Below are 24067 nucleotides of genomic sequence, written 5' to 3' on the forward strand. Positions count from 1 at the left end.
AGAGACTTGAGAGGTCAAAAGGTTAAATGTTCTGAGAGAGAGCGAGAAGATGAAGATCAAGGAAGATTTGTATAGATAGAGAAGAGGTTTATCACAACTTATAGATTTTCAATAGATAGGCTTACATAAGGATTATATTAGATGCTCGGGAAATCCCAAAGAATCAGACAAGATCGTATTTAGTATAATTAAATACAGGCCGTTGTCACTCAAAGTATGAAATTACTACTGATCACGGCTTGCAGTCTAACGGATTAGCCGGTAAAAAATGAAATTTAGATTACCGTTAGACAGTTTAGGGTAAGGATGTACGATAAGAAAGAAACATTTATCTCCTCTCCCACTTCCTCTTCTTTTGTTCATGCTCTATAGCGCTTTCACACCACAGCCTCGTTTATTTCTCTCTCAACCCTCCTGTGTGTGTGTGTGTGTGTGTGTGCGTGCGTCAAGGTTCTGTGAGCAATATTTATTTCTTCCACGAGTGTTAGGGCGTTTTCATATTAAGTGCGATTGATTCGTACCCTACTGGAGTACGATCCCCCCCCTTTCACACCTAACAGTCTCCCACCACTAAGCCTTCACATTAGTGATGTTATTCTGTGCCTGAGTACTCTTGCGTATCTACACACACAACGAAACAGTAGGGGGCGGTATGCACCTTGTTGGTGCCTGTTCCGCCTGTAAACGTAAAGACGAAGAAGACATTTGTTAAAGGTCCCATATTATACCACCAGGTGTGAGTGTGATTAGCCATCACAAGCCGTTTTGAAAATCTGCCCCTCTGACATCACAAGTGAGTGTTTCTGCTGGATAGATCAGTCTACCAGCCTTCCCAGTTGACTGTAGCAAACGGTGCTGCGGACACACCCAACTGTTATGTCAGAAGAGACTGATTTTCAAAACGGCTTGTAACGGCTAATCACGCTCACACCTGGTGGTATAATATGGGACCTTTAAAGTCGTCACTCTGGTGTAGAAAGCACGCCATCGCTAATCTCAAACCCATACAATGGGGCCAACACATGAACGATGCCTTCTATTATTGATTGTAGCAATGTCCATGCTACAAGCATGGACGGCTGCGAAACTCCATCACAGTGACTTTAACTGGGCTCCTTCAGACTTGACACCGGTTTATTGTAAGGTCTGCAGACAATGATACATGACTGCTGGTACTCCATGTGGCCAGGAGTGTGTGTGTGTGTGTGTGTGTGTGTGTGGGGGGGGGGGGGGTGGGATGGCTGGCTTAACCTGTGCACATTGATGGCTCAATTTGCAACAGGTGTGCAGTCTCACCCAGCTCCAGAGTCCAATCATTGTGCGCCAGGTCAGGGGAAAATGACCATCTAGCAGCCTGCCTTTCCTACTCTATCAGCTCTGCCCCTGCAGCTCAATGGATGAGATTGGCGCCTGCTTGAGTGCCAATTAAACAGCCTGGCCACTCCCGTGTTACAAAGAGCATGTGAAACGTCCTGGTGGCCACCTATTCAAATGGACCCGGGCACGGCTCACTAATCCGCGCTAGGGTACGGAACACAGTAGCTGTGTTTGAAATCGTTCCCTATTCACTCACTCACTATTCCCTATATAGTGTTCATGATATAGTGCACTATATAGGGAAAGAACAAACGAGAATTCGCACACTACGCTGAACGTTCCTAAACGTCATTCGTGTCAGTAAACGCGCCGGGTATTTTCGTGACGCAGACAGATGCGCCCACATCATGTAAACAAACCGGGCACTCAGGAGGAAAGCTGGAGGTTGTATTGATATTGAATGTTAAGTTTTTTTAAATAAATTTTGAATGTTACATTTTCTATGTTAAATCCCAAATAAATTGTTGTCATTTCTAAACAAAAGCCGGAGACTCCATTATGGCGTCACATTAGTGCCATAATTCACTAATGTGATAAAAGATGCATTCGGGCGTATTATATTATTCCACACACGTAGATATTAACTGCGAGCGCGCAAATGATCTCTGCGCGCGCAAAACAGCCTCTCGCGCGCGCAAATTACCTCAGCGCGCGCAAAACCTCTCGCGAAAGATGTTTTTACGCTCTAGCTCGAATTTAATTTTGGCACTATGGGGGAGGGAACCAAGGCAGGGCGGGCTTTCCTATGACGCTGTTTCTGAAGCGCGATATTTGATTGACAGCCCTCCTCAGCTCTCCTCTCATTCAATTCTGAATTGTACAGTAAATGGCTGAAACGATAGTTACTTATTGTAACTCTAGATTCTATGAGTATAGGGGCAGCCTAGAATTGAATGAGAGGAGAGCTGAGGAGGGCTGTCAATCAAATATCGCGCTTCAGAAACAGCCAGTCATAGGAAAGCCCGCCCTGCCTTGGTTCCCTCCCCCATAGTGCCAAAATTAAATTCGAGCGAGAGCGTAAAAACATCTTTCGCGAGAGGTTTTGCGCGCGCTGAGGTAATTTGCTGCTCGCGAGAGGCTGTTTTGCGCGCGCTGAGGTAATTTGCGCGCGCGAGAGGCTGTTTTGCGCGCGCAGAGATCATTTGCGCGCTCGCAGTTAATATCTACGCGAGTGGAATAATATAATACGCCCGAATGCATCTTTTATCACATTAGTGAATTATGGCACTAATGTGTCGCCATACTCCATCATTAAATGTATTTGTTTTCGCGGTTATTCAGCTTCTTCTTCTCCTCCGGAAAAAACACGACGCATTGCATTGGGTATACGGGAGTAACATGTAGGGCACATCGTATGTACACTCAAAATTTGGGTATTTTAAGTCCACTATATAGTGCATGAAATTACCACTGAGAATTCAAACACCACTACAAAATGGCGAGCACCCTATATAGTGCACTATATCCGTGATAGGGAACTATTTTGAACACAGCTAGTGTTCACAAGTTTGATACTAACTGGACTTTGGAGGACAAGTGTACTCGCTTACACAACCAAACACGCCAAGCGAGGAATACGCCTGGGGAAAAGAGGGAAGAGAGGAAGGAGAGACGGGAGTCTTTACAAGTCCCGCCTTCATCTTGACATGGGTAGGAAGAAGGGGAATGCTAACTGCAGAAGGGGACAGGAAGTTAGCTGAAAGCGACAACACTGCTTACTGCGCCTTTAAGTATGTGTATACTTGGGTAATTAAAGACACCACTTTGAGTGATTGGGAGGCAGAGCATAGCATGAAGACACACATACACACAAACATACGCACACACGTAACACACAGAGAGAGAGAGAGAGAGAGAGAGAGAGAGAGAGAGAGAGAGAGAGAGAGAGAGAGAGAGAGAGAGAGAGAGAGAGAGAGAGAGAGAGAGAGAATTTTAAATGCTTTGTCTGTATTTCTGTGCCTTTCAGGCTCAAAAGGGAAGGGTGTATACAAAATCAGGCTAGTAGATGTTTGTATATGTAATTGCTTTCTCTCTCCCCCCCATCGCTCTCCCTCTATCTTTCGCTCTTTCAATTCAAAAGAACATTATTGGCATGGAAAGTAAATATTGAAGTTGTCATACAAATTCACCTATATCTCCTCCCCACCTTTATCTTTCTACTTCCTGTTGTTCTTGATTCTGTTGATTCCTACTCTTTCTTAAATGGTTGACTGTAGCTATGACTACAACAGGTCTCTGTGTCTCTGTCTCTGTCTCAGTTTAATTGTCTCAATCAAGGGTAGGTCCGAGGGGACCGGGGGGTCAGAGGTCGTGGACCCTGACCAGAGGTTGAGCCATGAGCCTAATAAGCCCGTTAAACAGATCTCCTCAGACTGGCAGCAGTGAGGGATGGTGGATGACAATCCGTTAACAAAAGAGATAATCAGATGGAGTAATATAGCGGTGGAGCGATGAAAGAGACGATGATTGATGCTTGATGGGGGGGACAAAAGCGAAGGGAAACTGATGAAGAAAGTGAGGTGCGTGATTGAGTGAGCGAGGACAATGCACTATCTAATCTATACTAATCCCTCTCTTTATTCTGGAATGATTTACTCTTGTTGTCGCTTCAAAAGACTTGATATGGTGAACGATTTTGGTTCCTGCTAGTAATTCAGTTTCATTAGACGGTTGGAATCCACTCACGGTGCCTGGCGGTCACATGATGTCGTAGTTTTTTATAAGCCTCACTTTTTCGTGCCCGGGTATTTCACGGAGGGTATATGAAGAAAAGGGTCCAGATTTCTCTTGTTTGAATACCATTTTTTCTTTTCACTTGTGTTTGGGTCTGGCCCGACGGACAGGGCCGGTGGTGAAAGGTCCAACGCAGATTAGTATTGATGTCTGCCGGGTGCTGGTGTTGCATCGAAGAAGCTCATCAGCTGTGTGTTTTTTAGACCGAGCCTGGCTGCTAATAGCCTCGGCGCTAGAGTAGAAATGTAAGAACAGCAGGGGGGGGTTGAGTTCTGAAGAAAGCTAACATCTGGAAAGGGAGCAGAAAAGGCAGAGAGAGCGAGAGAGAGAATCACAACGCACGCATGGGGGGGGGGAGAGAGAGAGGCGGAGACGGTGACCGAAAAGCTGGCTGTTTCGACATGCACCTGTCGGGGAGAAAGAGGGGGAGGGAGAAATAGGGAGAGACAGATTAGACACGTAAGCGAGAGAGGGACAGAAACAACCGGAGGGAGAGAGGGGGAAACTGAGAGAGATGGAAGGAAAGAGAACAGACGACAGGATTTGACTTCACCTGGATCCTGAATCCAAATTTAGATGCTAGCCCAAGTCTAGCATAAAACATTGGCCTGTTTGCCATGGGACACCATCTTGCCAACACCAGATTACCGAATATGTAAAGATACGCAGAGCTAGCCAAGCTGTGGTCAGGTGATGCCTGGACAAGCTGCTCTAACTAAATTGGAAGATTTTAATCCAATTTATCCTCCCAAATTCCCCCAAGGAAAACCCCCTTGAAAACCGCCCAGCCCGAATGTCCATTCTGCACTTTACACAGTCCCAAGCCTTTTGGTTCTGCCAACTCTTAACCAAACCGTGAAGCGCCGCTGGCCTTTACAACCGTTGATGGGCCTCTCTCCTCCCGGGGGACGCGTTTAAACGATCTTCATCATCATATTCCGGTCCACGTCCTACATGGAAAACAGTAGTGGACAGCTTCCTGTGCTGCACCCAAACAGCTCAATAGCCTGTGAGTGAGTTGGAGTGGCAGGAAAGGAAAAGCAGCGAGAGGGAAAGGAAAAGGAAAGCAGAGACGGTGCATCTTTAGGCCTTTGCATTGAGTTTTAAAGATGACATAGAGATAAACATATTACAAAGGAAAGCTACAGTTCAGATGACCCAAGTCCCTGTGGTGGTGCACGGTGCCATACCTGCAGTTGTTGTTGTTGTTGTTGTGGTGGTGGTTTTTGTTGTTGACGGCGGAAGGAGAAGACAGAGCAGCCGACCCCAGAGGACAAATGGCCGTTAAAGGCCGGCTGGCGCCCGCAGCCTCTCTCCCCCGCCATCTTATTGACAGATTTACTGCTTTCTCTTCTCTCTCTTTTTTTTTCAAAGTCTCTCTCCCCTCTGAAATCCTTCTTCTGTCAGCTTTTCATGGCTGTCACCTACTCTCTGTTTTAAGAAGACTCCAGTGATTCCACAGACACACACACACACACACACACACACACACACACACACACACACACACACACACACACACACACACACACACACACACACACACACACACACACACACACACACACACACAGCTTTACTTGTGGAAAGAGTTGGTTGAGAGGAAATTTGCTGAACTAGGGTCTATGACTTCTAAATCCTTTGATCCTGAGGAGCTGGACAGCAGTAATCATGTTTGATTGGTTTGTGTGTGTGTGTGTGTCTGTGTGTGTGTGTGTGCGTGTGGGAAGTGTAGTCTGAGTATGCGGGTCGTAAGGTGGGGTTATGTGTGTCTGTAAGGGGGAAGGTTGGATTTCGAGTTGAGTGTGTGTGTGTGTAGTGTTGTGTTGGTTGTGTCATTGTGTGTAAGGGGCGATGCTTGGATTCTGAGGTGTTGCTGGCAGGAGTTCACCAGTCAAAGGCGGTGTGATGACTCACAAGCACTTGCCATCAATTTGATGAAATGGCCGCTTAAGTCGAGCTGACCTGCTTCCAGGACCGCACTTGACCACCGCCAGCCGAAATAGAAAAAACTCTGAGAAGGGGAACCAGGGGGGAACCAGGAGGAATGGATTTGGAAACCAGGCCAGACGTCGTTCATTACCCCACAGAGAATTCAGATAGATGGATGCTCTGCTGATGAGAGCCGGGGGCCAAGATTTGGCCGCGACTACTCAATTGAAAGATCGGTGTCTATTGGATGGGGACCACTGCTGGTTTAGTCTGATTGGCCAGGGCACCCGGTCTGCTGGAGAAGGTATCCATCTGTTTCATTAGAGCCCATTTCCACTTCTCTTTGTGCTTCATTTCCATCCCTCCGTTTTCTTGATCTGGAGATATGTTAAAATGTGTCAGAAGGAAACCCCTGGGGTTAGATTGAGTGTTATCCTTATCTCGTTTCATATCTATAACCGTCCTCGTCCTTTCCATTCCATCACCATGACGATGGACGGATGATGCCCCTCCATTTTTATTGTTTTAAACATGAGCTGGGCTCTCCGTGACACCGCTGTCACTGACCATCACCTGGCCAGGGGGGTTACCGTAGCGACGGCGTGAGCGATGACCCGGGGCGAGGAGGGGCCTCATGAATAACGAGCAGCGCAGGGACGCGGGCCCCGATCCAGGGGCCAGCCTCGTTTCATGCATAGCCATCTGGTCGGGGGCCCCCCTGGGGGGCCCCTGGCAGTACAGCATCAGGTCATGAGCTCACCGGGGCCCCCCCCCCGGCTGTATGGTAGAGGGACCAAACAGGGGGCTGAAGGTCAGGGGCCTCTGAGGGGGGATGACAAGGCGTCAAGGTGTCAGTGTGTCGGACAGTGAGGGCAGGAAGTGGTCAGAGGGCTTGTGGATGAGGCAGGAAGTCACAGGGGTGGGTTAGAGGTAATCTGGGAACCTCCAGTGGTCCTTCTATAACCTAGCAGGACTTCAGGGGGGAGACGGCGCAGGGGCGGGGCCGGAAACCAAAAAACTGCAAGGGGGCGGAGTTACGTCTTGTTTCCTGTTTCAGAAGCTAATGTTTTGAATGACCAAACAGCAGAGAAAAACGTTTATTTCTTTTTTTATCATCATGGAAATGTCAGGAAGTTGTGGGTAAGTCGGCATGACGTTGGCGATCAAAGACTCGCTTTAAGTCAATCTCAATGAGAAGGTCAAACCCCCTTTTGTATAGAATTCTTAAGAGAGAGCGAGAGAGACAGACTGTGTGCGTGGGTGTGTAACTTGACCCTGTGCTCCGCCTCGACTCATCTCAGAGCTGATGTTTGTGAAGCAGGTATCATCAGCAATGAGCAGCAGCTGTTCATGTTTAAAGGATCTCTTGAAGTCTGAAAGGGGGTGGGGACACTTTATGTTGTTGCCTTAGATTCAGTACTAACCTAATCTCTCGTCTATCTCGCGGTTAATGCCTCCGTCCTGTCCTAACTGATCCGCGAAAGCTCTCTAGTTTTAACCTCATGTCAGCCGGAGTCAGGCTGATCAAACCCTTGGCCGCAAATTGTTCTACCGCCGTTGAGACTGACGTTTGTTTTATGAGGCGCCGGTTCTGACAAGATGTTTGGGCTTCTGGGGGATTTTTTTGTTAAAACGTTTCCGTTTGCTGAGGATACACAACAATGTACACAACAGTGTTGAATCGTTTCCGTTATTCTTCCCTGAACCCTGAGGAAGCAATTGAAAAGGAAAAGCAAGCAAGCATGAGCACAAACAACGACCACTGGGAAATTACTGACAGTTGACAGGTCCAGTTGACAGGTTGGAGAGAAGGCAATTCATAACGCCTGAATTACACCGTGGCGTGTTGTCGCCGCAACATTTTAAATATCCCATTGATATTCATGAAAGTGTTGTTATATTTCTGTGTGTGTGTTTGGAGAGTTTGCCGGGAGGAAGAGGTCAAGGCATGTGGAGATTTGTAAAAAGAAAAAAAATGTTGTCTTCCTCTGCTGGAAAAAGCACTTTGCACAGGAAATGATGATGACATTGTGGCGGTGGGCAGGGGCGCTGGAATTAGTTTACCGCCTGGCCGCCATTTCCCCAAAGCTGCTGCCCACATCCGTCCGCTACGCCGTCGCTGTTGTGCGCGTTGTTAAGCGATTTATTCCACTTAATTCACATCAAAGGCAGTTTTCCGTTACTGAGCAATTGGCCGCGTGCGTCCTTTCTGACCCCTCCGTCCATACAGGTAGAACGAAGAAATTAGAACCCTTTGGATGGTTAATATGAACACTTTCATAATGTCGGGCGGTGAGCGCATTAGGAGATGGGAGCTGGGGGAGGGGGGGGGGGGGCTCAACCCTATGATTAGAGCTGTAATCGGCCCGGGTTAATGGAGAGCACTCTACATCTGGAACGGTGTTCCCGGATATACCTCCCCCTGTCTACTTCCTGCAGCGCTCCCATGATGTGCTCATTGAGTCGGTGAGTTCATGGGTTCGTTGGGTGCTTTGCGTAGTCGGTTGATGTGACCTCAGGGTACTGTCGTTACGCTGGCAGTTATTATCGATGTATTTCATCTGGCCCCACACCTCTTTGGAGTGGATCGACGTCCGCGCACATTGCACATCATCGTCCTCCTCATCACCGTCATAGTTCTCATCCTCATCATCTCATCGACCGCACCAAACAGCCCTCGCTCGCGTCAAAGAACCTGCGTCCGCGCTTTACCCGTGACGCAACCAGCCAACAAACACCTCAGTGAACGGGTCTATAAACGGGGACGCAACAACACAGTTGTGTAGCGCACAACACAGATGGAGCAGGAGAAGGTGTTTGTTCGTCTGAGATGGCTGGTCTCTCCCTGGTCTCTCCTGTAACGGCTCCTGTGTCTCTCCCTCTGAGACTCCCGGGTAACAGCGAGGCACATGGCTTCAGATGGAGGGAGGGGGAGTCGAGGCAGGGGGAAGCAAGCCAGAGACAGACGCATCCCTTCTGTCTTCGGTGTGTACACACACTGTATATAAAGGATACACAGTCCTTCAGGGAGGATGAGGTTATGGGCTCCTCAGGGGGGCTGGGAGAGACGGTTTTAAACCTTTCCCAGACAATTACTCTGGTCTCTGGTCTCTGGCGGCCATGACAGAGTCGGTGTAGCGCCATAGGGGAGGAGGAAGGGCTCTGTGTTTTATTTTTCACCGTTTCTCCATGTGAGTCGCTGGCCCTGCAGGCTAGGAGCACTTATAGTCAGATGGAGTGTGTGCGTGTGTGTGTGTGTCCCCACTGTGTAACAGCACGACGGATGCCTTAGAAAATCCTAGCCAAGTCTAAAGTGTGGTGTGTGTGTGTGTGTGTGTATGTGTTTCCTCATAACAAGGTGTGTGTTACCCTTAGGAGTCGTCTCTATTGTGTAGGAGGAGAAAAGGCAGCCATTGGTAAAAATAGAAGTAAAGCATATTATTATGTTATATTATTTTAGACATGAATTCTATAACTCTGAAAGAGGACTGAAATACAGTCCGCAGCGTAAAGGAATAATGACCTCTTCAACACATTGAGAAAGGCTAATTGCTGCTTGATGGAGGTTAATGGAATTTGATTGTCATTATTTGGAACAAGTACATTTATACTTAAAGGCCAAACAAGTATTTTAGAGGGAAAGCACTTCTGAACATCGGATAAGGGACATTGTAATGATTATATATTTGCGACATGAGCAATGGGATTAACTAATGCGTATAACAATTTGTTGCAAAGCCATACATATGTACAATCGATCTTTAACAATGTTTATGAGTGATGGTATGGAACATCAGAAATAGTTTTCTAAAGTAGCCCAGCTACCAACTTGCTTTAATGTTCTTTTTTTTAAACAATACAGTCCACGGAGACGAAGGTTAGGGTCTATTTGCTGCTGGCTAGACACGCAATGCTGGCCGCTTTTGATTACCTTTTCATTGGGGATGTGTACAATAACACAGTGTTGAATGATGCTGGCCTTGTCCTTGTATGCACTAACAACCACATGCAGTGGCTTTGATTGCTTGTTTTGTTGCTGAGGGAAATCAAAAGAGCTAACATCTGTTGGTGTTCGGCGTGTTGTCATTTTAACAACTCAGGTTGACTTAATTACGTTTATTTGTTTTTTTTATGTATATAATTAATTATTAGAACAACAGTTAGTAAGAACATCAAAGAATACATTTACATCTACATTTAGGGCATTTAGCAGATGCTTTTATCCAAGGCGACTAACAATAAGTACATTTGGCAGTAGAAAGTGAAAAAGATTATCGCTGTCGCTACATCAAGGATGTCCATAGAACCAAGTTCAATGCACTAACAATCGCTAGGTTAACCCATGAGATGTAAGAGATATTAATACAATTACTGTTTCTATTTATCTGTGGCATTTTTCAGGCAGGCCTAGGACTGAATTATAGATGCTGATGATTTTTTCTTGATTCTGAATTCAATGGCTCATGACAGTTTACCCAAGACTGAGGCTGACGTCGGAACAAAACAACCAGAAGAAAAGCCTAGAGACACCGAAACAGCTGGCCCTGCCTTTTAATTTCCCCATTTTAAAACTGTCTTTCTTTAAAAAGTTCTACAAAAATGGCAACGAGCGGCTGAGTTGGCGAGTTGACATCCCCCCCGCCCTCACCCCCAACCCTATAACATCCGTTTCCCTCCTCTGCCCAGCCGGGCGGAGAGGGACCGCCCGGAGCAGGTGGATAAAGTGGCCGTACAAAATGGCCGCCAAAAAGCGCTCTATTCTCGGCACAACAGACTCATTTCTGTAATTCTTAGCCTTGCCCCCGTTCCCCGGGCAGACCAATGGTGATTCAGCAGGAAGAATGGGTCGGCCTCCTTGTCCCATGCAACACAAAGCATGGGACATCGCAGCTTTGGGCTGATCTTTGAAAACAAAGCGCAAAACTCCCGCCGGGCTCAATGTGATTTTCAAAATAAAAGAAAACAAGGCAGCACAATTTGAACCTCTCAAATCTTCACACCCTCTGTCCATCACGTACACTCTCCCTATTGCTCTCTGACTCCTTTCTTTAGCCAGGGCGATACTTCATTTTAATGCAAGCGCTCACTCCACTTGTGTATGTGTGTTCATCCTGATGATGATTATGCAGCTGATGAAATGAAATCATTTCAGTAATTGAAAATCAAACTATGAGTAATAGGGGGAGGGATGGTCGAGCTCCCTTTGGCGTTTTATGTCTCTCTCTGTCCCCCATCCTCTCGCTCCCCCATCCTCTCTCTCTCTCTTTCCACTCTCAATCTGTCTCTCTATCATATTATAATTTATGGTTTACTGAACCGGAAAGGTTGATTGCAGTATCTCCCCTCCATTCCTTGCTCAAAAGATAACACAAGTGGCAGCCTTAACATTAGACTCCTGTTATCACCAAGTCTGTGAAGCGTAGCGCTAACACCACAACGGTAAATGCCACTCTTTACCTTTGTAAACCCCCCCCCCCCCCCCCCCCCCCCCCCCCTCCTCCTTTCTCCTCAGTGTAAACGTCCTTCGAGTTCGGGATAAAAGCATCACCAAATTGGCCAGGCTGTGAATCATTCTGTTGCGCTGTAATGCCTTGCCCTGAACCGCTATGACTGTACCGGCCTCAGATTAGCCAAAATGGGAAATAATTTGATGATGGAGTGAATCACTGCAAACAGGATTATTCGAGATGGGTCAAATGAACTTGACTTTTTTTTGTGTGGCTAAGTGGGGTTGCGTTTTTGCCTGCTCAGAGGGCCGAGAGCTGTGCGTGTGTGAGAGTGCGGTGTGGGTGGATTATGGACGGCCGGTTGATAAGAGGCTTTTGCACCTGTCGTCTGTGTAATGACATTAAACGACGGCGGCAAATTAAAGGCAATCGGTCGTAATGACCGCGTCTCTGCGCTGGACCCACTCTGCGCCTGAAACACTTAGAAAGAAAAACACTAAACAAAAAGGACGATTACTCTCTGACAGACAGGCACAAACACACACACACATGGGCACACATGTAATATGCATGCATACAAAATCATGCGCGCGCACACACAGTCACACACATACATTCACGCACCCACACACACACGCTCACGCACACGCACAGCAGGAGGCATGCTGACTTATTTGCGGAAGGTGTGTACTGTAGACATCGTACTTTTCTGTATGAATCAGTATTGTGTAATGATATTTAAATCAAAATCTACAATGGCGGCTGATAAGATAGTTGTTATTGGTAGGGTGATAGTCGTTACCGATATGTGCGTTTGATCCACCTTGTCCGTAGCCTAGCTGTAAAGGCAAACTGGAGCAAGGATCCCCGACCGCACCCTGTTCCTGAGTGACGTCTTCCTATGATAAGAGGAGCCTCTGTCTGTCTTGTCGGTCCCTCTGTCTATCCCTTTGATTCTCTCGACATCCGTTCATACGATCGACTTCCTACTCGCCGGTTGGACCTCTGAGGACCCGAGGAAGCGGAGTGTCGAGTGTGAAGTTGTTAGGAGGAGCGGCTCTTTAGAATTTGGCGAGCAGCGACCGCAAAGGCTGCAGGCAATCGGTACACCCGGAGCAGGCCTGCTTGTTTTGAACAGAGATACTGCACTGGTTTATCTTAATTCACCCAAGTCGCTTTGGATAAAAGCGTGGGCTAAATAAAAAAAAACCTGTTGTCCCTTTCACTGCATCATCATTGGCGTCCGAGCAGCTCACAGAAGGCTGAGACGGATGATCTGATTGGTCCAGATGCCCGGCCAACGGCAGGTGCCAACACAAAATTGTCTGTGGTCTCAGCCCATTTTTCTTTGTCCAAATCAATCTCGCAATGCATATAAAGAAGTTTGCTCTCCGCACAAAATGGCCGTGGCAGAAGGGGCTGAAGACAGTTGATCAGCTGAGCCCGTGGCTGCTGTGATGATTGGTCTGGCAACCCAGAGGCAGAGTGACCAGTCGGGGATTATATTTCTGTCAGGCCTAATGGGCGAGGGTTGTGTTGAACATGGTCCAGATAGAAGGCTAGCGAATAAAAAATGTAGCACCTAGTTTACAGGACAATATTTGTTTATATTCTTTTTCGGTCCGAATAAAAGGCTAGCGTTTAAAATTGTAGCACCTAGTTTACAGGACAATATTTGTTTCTATTGTTTTTTGGTCAGGATAGAAGGCTAGCATTTAAAAAAATTAGCACTTAGTTAACAGGACAATATTTGTTGGTATTTGTTTAGTTTTTTTGCGACAACGTGTCATGAATGTATAATTATATTTTTCTGTAATTGGTTGCTATGACCTTGCTTTTTTAATTTTTTTCATTCAGTGAAATCTCAGACGGGCGTGGGGACATTTAACAGTGTTGTTAGTTTGTTGTTTCTGGTTGGTTTTATTGGCGCCTGTTCCCCGTCCTCCAGTAAACCTCCAGGCGTCCCCACCGCGTGTCTGCTTTAATTCACCTCAAACCTCACTGGGTGTGCTTCATGTTCTCTGTGTTTTATAAGCCCTGTGCCGGGGTCAGAATCCACCACTTCCTCCAACCGCCACCCAGGCGAAGATAAAGTGAAAGGAAGCACGCCGAGAGGACTGGGGAACATCAGATGGGTTTTTCTGTGCTTGTAGACCAGACAGCTAGTAGTAGTAGTTGTAGTAGCTCAGTTGGATGATACACAGACACACAACTCGCCATAGGGAGCCGGCTATACAGTAGCAGCAACAGCAGCAAGAGCTGCGCTGTTTAAGGGCCCTTTCAAATTCAAAACATGAACACCTGGCGTTGGACTAGCACTGCAGCGGTGAGATCATGTCACTTATTTCCTGTCCTGGAGGGCCTCTACTTCTTGTATCCCCCCCCCCACCCCACCCCTGCGTGTGGCCCCCCCGGGGAGCGAGATACAAAGAGATTATACACAGGAGGTGGTTAATAATCGATGGGCGAGTGCCGGTACAGAGGCTGAAACAGCGTCAACGCGCCTCTACAGCATTTAACCTGCCGCTGAAATATTCATGGGTGCTGCTCTGCTGGAGGGGGAGGAGTGTGGGGGAGGGTGGAGGAGGGTGGGGGAGGGGAAGGAGGGTGGGGTAGCGCCCGTCGGCTGGGCCCGGGGGAGGAAAGCCTCTCCCTCTGTATCTCCGCCCCGGGCTGCTGCTACCGTCCTGGGGGTTTATCGTACAGGGTCTTTAACGTCTCAATCGTGGATGTAAATAAGGACGAACTGTGATCACTCGTTTGGTGACGGAGTTAATGTCTGAAGTGAACGCGGGAAACGCTTGACTTCATACTTATTGGGGAGGCAAAGAATGTGTCGTGGCTTGAAGTAATTAACGTCTTGATATGGATTTGTTTGTATCAATCGAGTTCTGGATTTTGTTTTGGAGCATTTTTGTGGCGGTTGGAATTTCACAAAGTTAATCACCGCCTACCCCCATGTCCTCCGCCGACCTATAGCCGTTCTGGAGAGAGAGTCTGAGCACTTCCCTGCTCTTTAGCGACTAAAGTGTAAAGTCTGCTATACGACTAAATAGAAAATAGTCAAATAAATCAACACAAAGTGGGTAAAAACAGAATAAAGCAAAGTGAGTCAGAGTGACATAATGTCGTAATGTCTCAGAGCTATGGTTTCAAGAGGTTGCCTGTGGTGTCTGCTACGGTGTGGAAGGTTACACACCCCCAACAGCTGGGCAGCATCTGTGTAGCCTAGCGCGTCTAATTGGTTAATGGATGGGCGCCTGTGCGCTAGCATGTGCACGGCAATGTTTTTCCACGAGTCGAGGGTGGGATCAATGGAAAGAGACCAGGGGGGCCGACGCTTGCTTTTGGTACCAACTGCCATTTGGAAGTCTGGGTCAGTTGAACTAACAGGAGAATGGATGTTGGCTTTCACTGTGACCAAAGTAAATGCGATACACAGAAAGCATGGCTGTCAACCCTGGGTCTAACTGGAGTCAGACTGTTAGACACCAATACCATACCTTCTCTGTCAACATATCTCTCCCTGCCTAATAATAACAATTATTAGGCTTTTAGGTTTCCATATTTTTTGTACATTGTTAATATTTGTTTAAATGGGAGGAATGTCTGTTGTACGGTTCGCCCAGGCTTGGTTTTGGGGTTTTGGGGTTTTCAGGCCTCACATATTTGTTTGTCTACATCACAGGGCCCTAATCCCGCATTCCCTTGGTGAATATGTCACAGTGATCCAGATTAAATTAGGATTAGGGCATTGAGTGAGATTAAGTGTCAGGAACTGCTAGTTTTTCTTTGGTTCTTCATTGGAGAAGGCTGTTATGGTTGGCTCTATTTAGGGGATTTAGGGGTTGAGAATGAGATTGGAAGATACCAAAGCCTTTGATAACGCGTTTCTTTGTAATTGGCTTATTACAGTGGATTTCCAGTCCAGTAACACGAAGCGAGTTTAATCGTTGTGACACAAAGAGTCGCAGCCTCATGGAATGTTCTTTCATGCAACTAGGCCTATTTCATTCATTATTAAGTATTGCATTGTATAGATGTCATGTAAACACAAATGTAAACTGTAATTTAATTAGGAATATTTCTTGTCCAAGTATATCTAATCCACAGAGAAAGCGATTAACTTTGTGCAATGTCCACCGCAATAAGAGTGCTACATTAAAACCCAGAAAAGTATTGATTTCAATAATTTGATGTTAAGATGTAAATTGATTCACGCCCTGACACACTCCTTTTCTCCCCTTTTTCAAAATAAATTAGAAATGAAGCATGTCCAACATTCATTACAGATATCAAACCCGTAATCAAACACGTTTTTCCGACTCTTTGCGCTGTGTCGCGGCGACCAGCAGCCTGTTGTTGATGCAAGACGATGAACCGTTAATCCCAGTTCCCCCGGGCGCCCAAAGAAAACAACTTAACCCAAACCAACAGAGAGCAAGACTGTTAATACCAATGATTGCTATTTTCTCAGCAAACAACAATTAAACGATAAACGCCCGGCCAACAAACACGACATTAAACCCAACAAGCCGAATCCGCGTGCTTCTGTGAGTGTCCTAACCCCGGTTGTTTCTTCTTCCTGTCCCCCCCACACAGAGGACCTGCTTCCCTCCGGGTTCCCCAACATCGACATGGGCCCTCAGCTCAAGGTGGTGGAGCGGACTCGGACGGCCACCATGTTGTGTGCGGCCAGCGGGAACCCTGACCCAGAGATCACCTGGTACAAGGACTTCCTGCCCATTGACCCCAACGCAAGTAACGGCAGAATCAAACAGCTGCGCTCCGGTAAGGACCCCCCGCCCGGGTGTGTCAGCTCTTGGTGTGTTAACGGAACGTTTAACGCTTCAAAGTTCCGTTTTTTTCCGGATGCTAAACGTTAGCTCTAGGTCTTATTATCGATGTGTTTTTTTGTCGTATCAAGGGAAAAAATACAGAAATATGACTGGAAGCACCTTCGGTCCTGCCGTCAATACCGTACAATAGGTTACTCTACTTGCCTTGGAAGTGGTCTAACATTAAATCAATCCACCCGTACAACTCAACAATAGAATAGCCATCAGGGTCGTTGTTCACCTGTTTTACGAGTTGAAGAGCACACCTTGCTATCAAAGAGGCAAGGTGGATGGTCTACCGCCACTACAGCCCTGGTAGAGGTTTGTCCTGTTGCCATTGATTAGAACCATCCGACGGGGGCCAGTAAAGCAAAGTCTAATTATAACGCTAATGAAGTACGGGCCGCGGAGAGGCCCCGGGCGACCTGGGGTAGATATTTTAGGTCGATGATTTGTCCCCATCAGAAAAAATCCAATGGGTCCACGTTGATTTTCTGTCACAAATGTATATCAAGCCAGGCATGGGCTAAATACAGGCCCCTGCCCTAGTTGTGGCCCTCCAGAGCCTCACACTAAAACACAATCGATGGCTCAACCCTCAAACCTTCACTTATTTATATGTAGGCCTATGTGCTGCCTGACATTGCAGGCCCACAACTCAAGGCTCCTGGGAACCTAAGATATTCTCTATCAGCGACTTACCACTGTGCTCTTAGTTTTAAAGGCAAACTAATTTTTTTCGTATTTCCCGGCTTAGCTAAATAAAAAGGAGAAATACAAATCCGTTCGTGTTGAAAAGTTTAGCGACTGTCAACCCTCTTCTGGTGGGGCTAGCTCTTGGTTCGTACTCCCCCCCCCCCCCCCTTCCTTTGGGGATATCAGTCGCTGCTCTTATGATACTTAGAGAGAGAGACACACACAGCTGCTAGCCAAAGCGTTTGACTTTAGCTCGAGGACACGGGAGAACTCCAGGGGATTGGTAGGAAGTACTGGGGTTCTTTTTGCTAATGCTTTTAGCACAAGGATCCTCTGCTCTCACTTCCAGATCCTCCTCATTTGGCTCAGAAACACATTAATACTGTCATACACATTAAGCTAAATAATCGCTGGACTAAGATCTTGGCTAGCTAAGCACTGTCTCAGGATACCTGCGTTGAACCGTTGTTCCATTATGAAGTCTCCAGTGTCAGAAATAGTTTATTGTTAATATTTCAATGGAACGTACTACTAATGGCTTTAGCATTCATTCGAAGGAGCTTTGTTCCATTTACAAAGTTACAAACAGTCTTCCTTTCTAAATGTTCCTAGCAAATGGATCCAAAAATCAGCTTGACTGTGATTAATAACATACATAGAATACATTTAGAATTTAAATAATATGGTTATGATTGTGTTTTGACTGGCAGATGGTCAAATGTTCTCATAAATACATACATATTAATGAACAGAAAGGAAAGTAGAATCGCTTTTCCACTAGGAAGCCTGTTATGTTGCTACTATGGCATTCTATCAACAGTGTTTCTGTAAATAACATATTTAATGGTTGGGTTAGTCTTGTAATTATGTGTAGACCATGATGGCTGCTGACTGGGGAATTAGCTAATTGTCGTCTTCTGTCCTCAATGTCTCATTTGTATGTTTCACCTGTTTCACTATGTCCTTTATTTCTCTCTCTGTCCCAAGCAGATTTGGTGATTGTCTTTCTTACTGTCTTGTCTTTTGTCCCTTTTGTCCAAAAGATTGCTGCACATAACTCGACATACTCTCCGTTTAGAATTCAACGATTAACCATTTTTGGAAAATAACTGTCAAATAAACATCGTAAAATGTTACCATAACAAATTTGAATTAAGCTACTTAAATGCATCAATTCTAATTCAAAAATAATCCCTAAACATAAATGTAATCCGTTGTGATTAACAGTAGAACTTTTTTATTTTAATATGGATGCAGAGTAAATAAGTAACCAGCGAAGCGATTATCCCCCAACTCTCTCCTCTTTTCTCACTCTGTTGACGCTCGCTTAAACCTCACCCTAAAACGTCCTGTTCTCTTCTTCTTTTCTTTCTATTTACTTTGTGTTCTGTTGGTCATTTCCAGAAGCCTTCGGTAAGTGTCTCACGGAAGGCTCAGAGAGCCCACACACTCTCCTGCAGGCAGATGGCATAAATCAGCTCCGATATGCATGCCCCCCCTTCCTCCTCCTCCTCCTCCTCCTCCTCCTCCCCCCACACTATCCTTCCCCTCTTCTTGCAGTTCGTCTTCTCCCTCCTCTGTCTTTCCCTTTCTCTCTCTCTCTCTTCTCTCCTGTCACATACACAAAAACACACACACACACACACACAAACAGGTCTACACACACATACACCTTCTCTCTTTCACAAACACACACACACACACACTAACACACATGCTCTCTCCAACACACGCACACACACACACACACATGCACACTGGAACTTGAAGTAGAAAGGTGAACCAAGGACGCGGATCTGCCTAGCATGTGAGTGCTGATATGTACCTAGTCTAGTGTGCTCCATGCTGAGCTTACTGCTCGGCCCTGCTCCGTACACTTTGTACTGGTACCTGTACACACCCGGAGACTAGCTCCTACTAATCCCCTAACGTTGGCTGACTAGGATGCTACGAGCAGAGGAAGTGCCTTGCTAAAGTGCACTCTAAACCAGTAAGACTGGTTGTACTTGTAGGAGTGAAAGAAGATTTTGTTATTAGTTTGTTAGCCAGTTTAATTGCTGCTATTCAAAGCAATGCACTTCTACTCGCTTTCTGTAGAAATCGGGTGAATGGGAAATTCCTTCGCGAATACCATCTATCTGGGCTTTGGGAAGCTCTAACAAAACAATTAGGGCTGCTTTTGACAGAATATGCTGCTATTGTTTTCGCCTATCTATTCCGGGATCAGTTCTGAGAAACACTGTGTGGGTTTGGAAGCAACTGACCTTCGCCCCAACCAACAGAGACACACACAAGCACAAACACACCAACGCCTAGCTTCCTAAATACACTCCAGTGGAACCCAGGTTTCACAAGAGTAAGAACATCCCTGGTCCAAAGAAAACTCCCAAGCAGGGACTATGGACAGAGGTTCAGAGAAATGGCATAATTCACCCCCTGTTCTGGGAGTTCTGTTGGGAAGGGTAGAGCTGGTTCACATGCCCGGCTGGCTATCTATCTCCTCTCTCTGCTATCCAGCCTTGGCCAGCCTTGGCCAGCCTTGGCCAGCCTTGGCCAGGGGGGAGCGGTCTTCCTCTCCTGCCCAGCTGGGCTACACCTAAGCTGGGCTTAAAACATCTCCTGTGCCAGCTCTATTATTGAGAGAGAGAGAGAGAGAGAGAGAGAGAGAGAGAGAGAGAGAGAGAGAGAGAGAGAGAGAGAGAGAGAGAGAGAGAGAAGAGGAGGGAGAGAGAGAGAGAGAGGGAGAGAGAGAGAGAGAGAGAGAGAGAGAGAGAGACGGCTCAGGTGAAAGTTGGATCCCCTCCCTGAATCCCTTTGTGGAATTTGTTGGCCAAATAAACGGAAGGCAACTGAATTCTCGAGGTAAATGGGTGCACGCGGGGTGCTGGAAAAGAGGAAATTAGCGGCCGTAGAATCAATTCTCTACAGCTCTCTCTTAAGGTGTTATTAGCTTCAGGGAGTGAGGGGCGGGAAGGGGGGGGCGTTGTTTTAGTCTTGGCAAAGACTTCAAAGTGTCAAGCTGGCATCCAGAATTGATGCTAATAATAAAATACCTACGACGCCCTTAGGGTGGGTTCAGCACCAGCAGACTGAAGCTCCCTCCGGCCGCCATCTTGGATCTGTGCTGCTGACAATCGCACCCCCCCCCCCCCCCCCCCCCCCCCCACGACGAACCACTCCTCTGAAGACGAGAAATGCGGTGGAAGTTGACCGTTCCAGTAGATGGTTCTTCAACACAAAGAAGTTTCCTGGTTCCTGCCTGAGGTCGTTTTTGTATCCTGGTGAAGGCGAGGCTTCTCTAGTCTTAAGGAATTCATGTGGTTCTACTTTCACAAGCGAAGACAAGTCCAACTCTGTGATATATGGGATCCTAGGCCAAAGTGTGTGTGTGTGTGTGTGGGTATGCGCGTGTGTGCGTGTGGTTATGTGTGTGTGTGTGTGTGTGTGTTTGTGCGGGCATGCCTGTACGTCTACAAGTGGGCTTGCGTGTGTGCACGTCTTTCGCTGAGACACAGACTTCTCGCAGGGCCAAATAGGATGCGATGGGGCCTATTCCCTCAGCACTTTAGCTATTCCCCGAGCTCAGGCCGTGGGCCGTGGGTGGAATGGATGATGATAGGGAGAAGGGAGGTTGTCCAGGGGCTATGTGCAAAGACCCCTTATTCTCTACCAGCCTGCCGCTCCTGTGCTTTGAGGCTTCCACACGTTCCTTGTATTTATTAGTGACCCGGTTGAACCTACAAATCCAACCCCAACCCACTGCTTATGGAAGCTCAAGAGAAATGCACATCTTAAGAGGATGAAAAAATCCTAGGCTGTGTGTGTGTGATTGTGTGTGAGTGAGTGCATACGCGTGCGTTTGTGTGTGTGTGTGCTTGTGTGTGTGTGTGTGTGTGTGTGTGTGTGTGTGTGTGTGTGTAGTTGTGTACGTGTGTGTGTGTGATCACAGCTCTAGAAGTGCAGGAGTCTGACATTTAACCCCCTCCCCCTCTCCTCCCATCCTCCCCCCGAGGTGAACTAGAGAGAGAGTCAAAGAGACACTGCGAGAGAGAAAGAGAGAGTCAAATTCAAGGCTACAGAAAGAGACGAACAGGGGGTGGAGACATACAGCCACGGTGTGCACAATGCACTCATTCAGGGTGAATGAATGAAGGTTCATGTTCGTGTCGGTGAAACGCCCTGCGATCACCTCACCCTCACAGAGAGAGGAAGCCCGTACCTCCCCCGTGCGGCTGCGGCCCCTGAGTAATCATCTCAGGGTGGCGAGGGGTAAGACCTGAGCTGTTACAGATGTGGAGACTCACTTTCCCGGTGTTCCCAGAAACCGGCCCGGTCTCCATGGCAATCATAGAAAGGTCAGCCAGCCCCCCCTCCTGTGCCTGGGGGGCTGTTGGGGAGGGGCAAACCTTGATGCACCTCCCCAGTCACGCAATCTGGCTCCCACCCCCTTTTCTGTCATCCCAAACCCTCTACTCCCCTCTCCTCACTTCACCTCGTCTGACATCCCTACCTCTCCTACCATGCCCATCCTCTGCTTCGATCCCCTTCTCTCATCCCCGTCCCTCTTCTCATCTCTCCTCCCTTCACCTCACATCCCCTAGGTCTCCATCCATGCCCATCCACCTCTCCCACCCCCTTCTCTGTCATCCCCATCTCTCTCCTTCCCTCTCCTCCCTTTAGCTCCCCTCAGCCCGGCCCTGTCGTTCAGCTCCTGTCCACTTCCACTCAAATCCGTCCCTCTCCTATCCCTTCACCTCCCCACCCCCTCTCCTCTCCTCCCATACCTCCTCCCCCCCCCCTCCCCCCCCTCCCTCCCCGCTCATCCTATCTCCACCACCCCTCTGTTGCGCAGATGGACTTCATCTCCCAGCAGATTGCCTTTGGGGGTTGGAGTGCGTCCTTCACATTCATTTTTTTCCAAAGAAATTCATGGGATTGAGTTCTTTGAACCGAAACAGCTGGGGTTGGATATGCGCAGCGGATAATGCTGTGTGTTTGACAGTAGGGAGAAGGTCAGGGTCTGTTTGGGTTACAGTCGCCCTAAGCTGTCCCACCCCCTCCGGCTCATGAAGGGATTAGGGTGTGCCTGATTAAGGCCATAACAGTGCGTGTGAGTAACACAGGTGGATTTTTCAGTATAATTGAATCACGCATGCAACGCATATTGGTTCCTCGTGGAACCAGATCTTGACCTGGATAACCCTGATTTTAAAAAATAAGAATGTATGCGTAGTTTATTTTTTTTGGTTTGTTCCTCTGGGTTCCTCGATTTATTTGCCAAGTACGCCGGACACATGTGAGGGATTTGCATCAGGTTTCAAATGTGCACACGTGTCAAATGCGAATGAGGAGTTCAAGTTCAGCCCAGACACATACTGACTCTACATCTACGGCTCTTCTGTCCTATCTCTCTCTTTCTCTAGCTGTTTTGAGCTGCTTTCTATTACTTTACTCCCCTTCCTCCTTTACCCTGTTCAAGGTGCTATCCAGTGGCTTTTCAAACCTTTACCTTTTTTTACAAACCTATTAACCTTAACCTCATTCTAACCTAAACCTTCTAACCTAAACCTTAACTTTACCCTTAAAGGACCACTGTGCATAATACAGACATGTGTGACCGACAGCTAGTTAGTGTAGTGGGGTGAAAGAGTATGACAATGAATGACGTCTAAAGCCATGATCCGCATAGAAGCCACATTTGAATGATTCATTATGGCTTTGAAGGGATAATGCATAACTAAAAACAATTGTTCATTAAATGTGGCGATAAATATCCAAGCTTGTGAGAAGTTAACCAGTCAAATAAATCAGACCCCAATGTGTTATTTGACACCAGGAATCCACACGTTTTTTTTTGTGGCACCTGTGTGAAAAAGGCTGGATTTAACATGGTGTTGTTCTTGAATTTCATAGTCAGAAATAGTCCCACGCAGGGCTAGCTAGCGAGGGGTGTGTGAACAGCTTAGACGCTGGTAGGCTAGTCCAAATCAACAGGGAGGGGATTCGAAGAGCCAACTGTTTTTATTCATTTATTTTCTACCCCTGTGTATTTAACCTTTTAGACGCTAGCATTATTCCACACTGGTCCTTTAACCTTAACCTCACCTAACCTTATCTATAACTCACCACAACTAAACTCTTAACTAAAAGCCCTTGACCAAAACTCCTGATTGAAACGACCTAAACGTACAGCTTCCTGCAGCCGCTAATTAAACCTTCTAACAACTTTCCCAGAATCCCCTTCTTCACCTGTCTTTTGATTACGTCTGATTACATGGTTCCTAGCCCGTTTGGAGGAATAACAGTATTTATATTGGTTATAATAGTAATAACACAGTCCCTTTTGTTATGCCTGGTTGGTCTACATACTGAAAATTACATATTTCAAATATATAAATATATAAAACCTAAACAAAACGTGAGTGCATTTTAATGACGGCATTTCACATTTGACCATTGAACATTTCCTTTTACTGATGTTTGCTTTAGAGCTCTGTATGGAAGCAAAGCACAGACGAAACACTTTTTTTAAAAGAGTGTTTTGCAAGTCTGACAGAACCCTGGGTTTTGTAATTGATTTTACGAATTGGGGGAAAATGGATGTCCCCTGGCACAAATTTGGGAGACTGAAAACAGTAATTACAGTAACCATTTTTTTTTCCACCACAGATGGTGCTGTGCTTGCGGTTTTTCTTTCAGACATTTTGCTTAAGGATACCTCTGAAATTCAGGGAATGGCAAACCAGGCGTAACGGTATACAGGGAATGAGTTGCTTACTGCTGGTATCACAAAGGAAAGTAGTGTTAGTTCAGCGTAAACATCAACTTCTCCACTCTTAGGCCCAATCCCATTTCTACCCCTTAAGGGGAAGAAATGGGATTGGGCGTCAGTCACACAAATCTCACTTCTTCCTCCCCTCAATGCACTTAATAGCATTCAGAAGAATCTCAGCTCCCCTTTCTCTCCCGGTCACGTGGCTCCGACTGTAGTCTGGCTGGCCGGGTAAAAGTGGGTAGTCAAAATCTGGCAACCACAACAGTGTC

At 46.8% G+C, this 24067-nt stretch overlaps 1 protein-coding gene across 1 annotated transcript in view; it reads left to right on the forward strand.

Annotated features, from left to right (window-relative positions):
* The window catches only part of ptprsa (protein tyrosine phosphatase receptor type Sa), a 170607-nt gene that overhangs the window by 59364 nt on the left and 87176 nt on the right, over positions 1-24067 (forward strand). Inside the window, exons 5-6 of the mRNA XM_030372990.1 lie at positions 16092-16280; positions 18428-18436. Coding sequence (XP_030228850.1) covers positions 16092-16280; positions 18428-18436 — 198 coding nt within the window. The remainder of the gene's footprint in view (positions 1-16091; positions 16281-18427; positions 18437-24067) is intronic.

The sequence above is a fragment of the Gadus morhua genome, chromosome 12, assembly GCF_902167405.1.
Source record: "Gadus morhua chromosome 12, gadMor3.0, whole genome shotgun sequence".
Lineage (NCBI taxonomy): Eukaryota > Metazoa > Chordata > Actinopteri > Gadiformes > Gadidae > Gadus > Gadus morhua.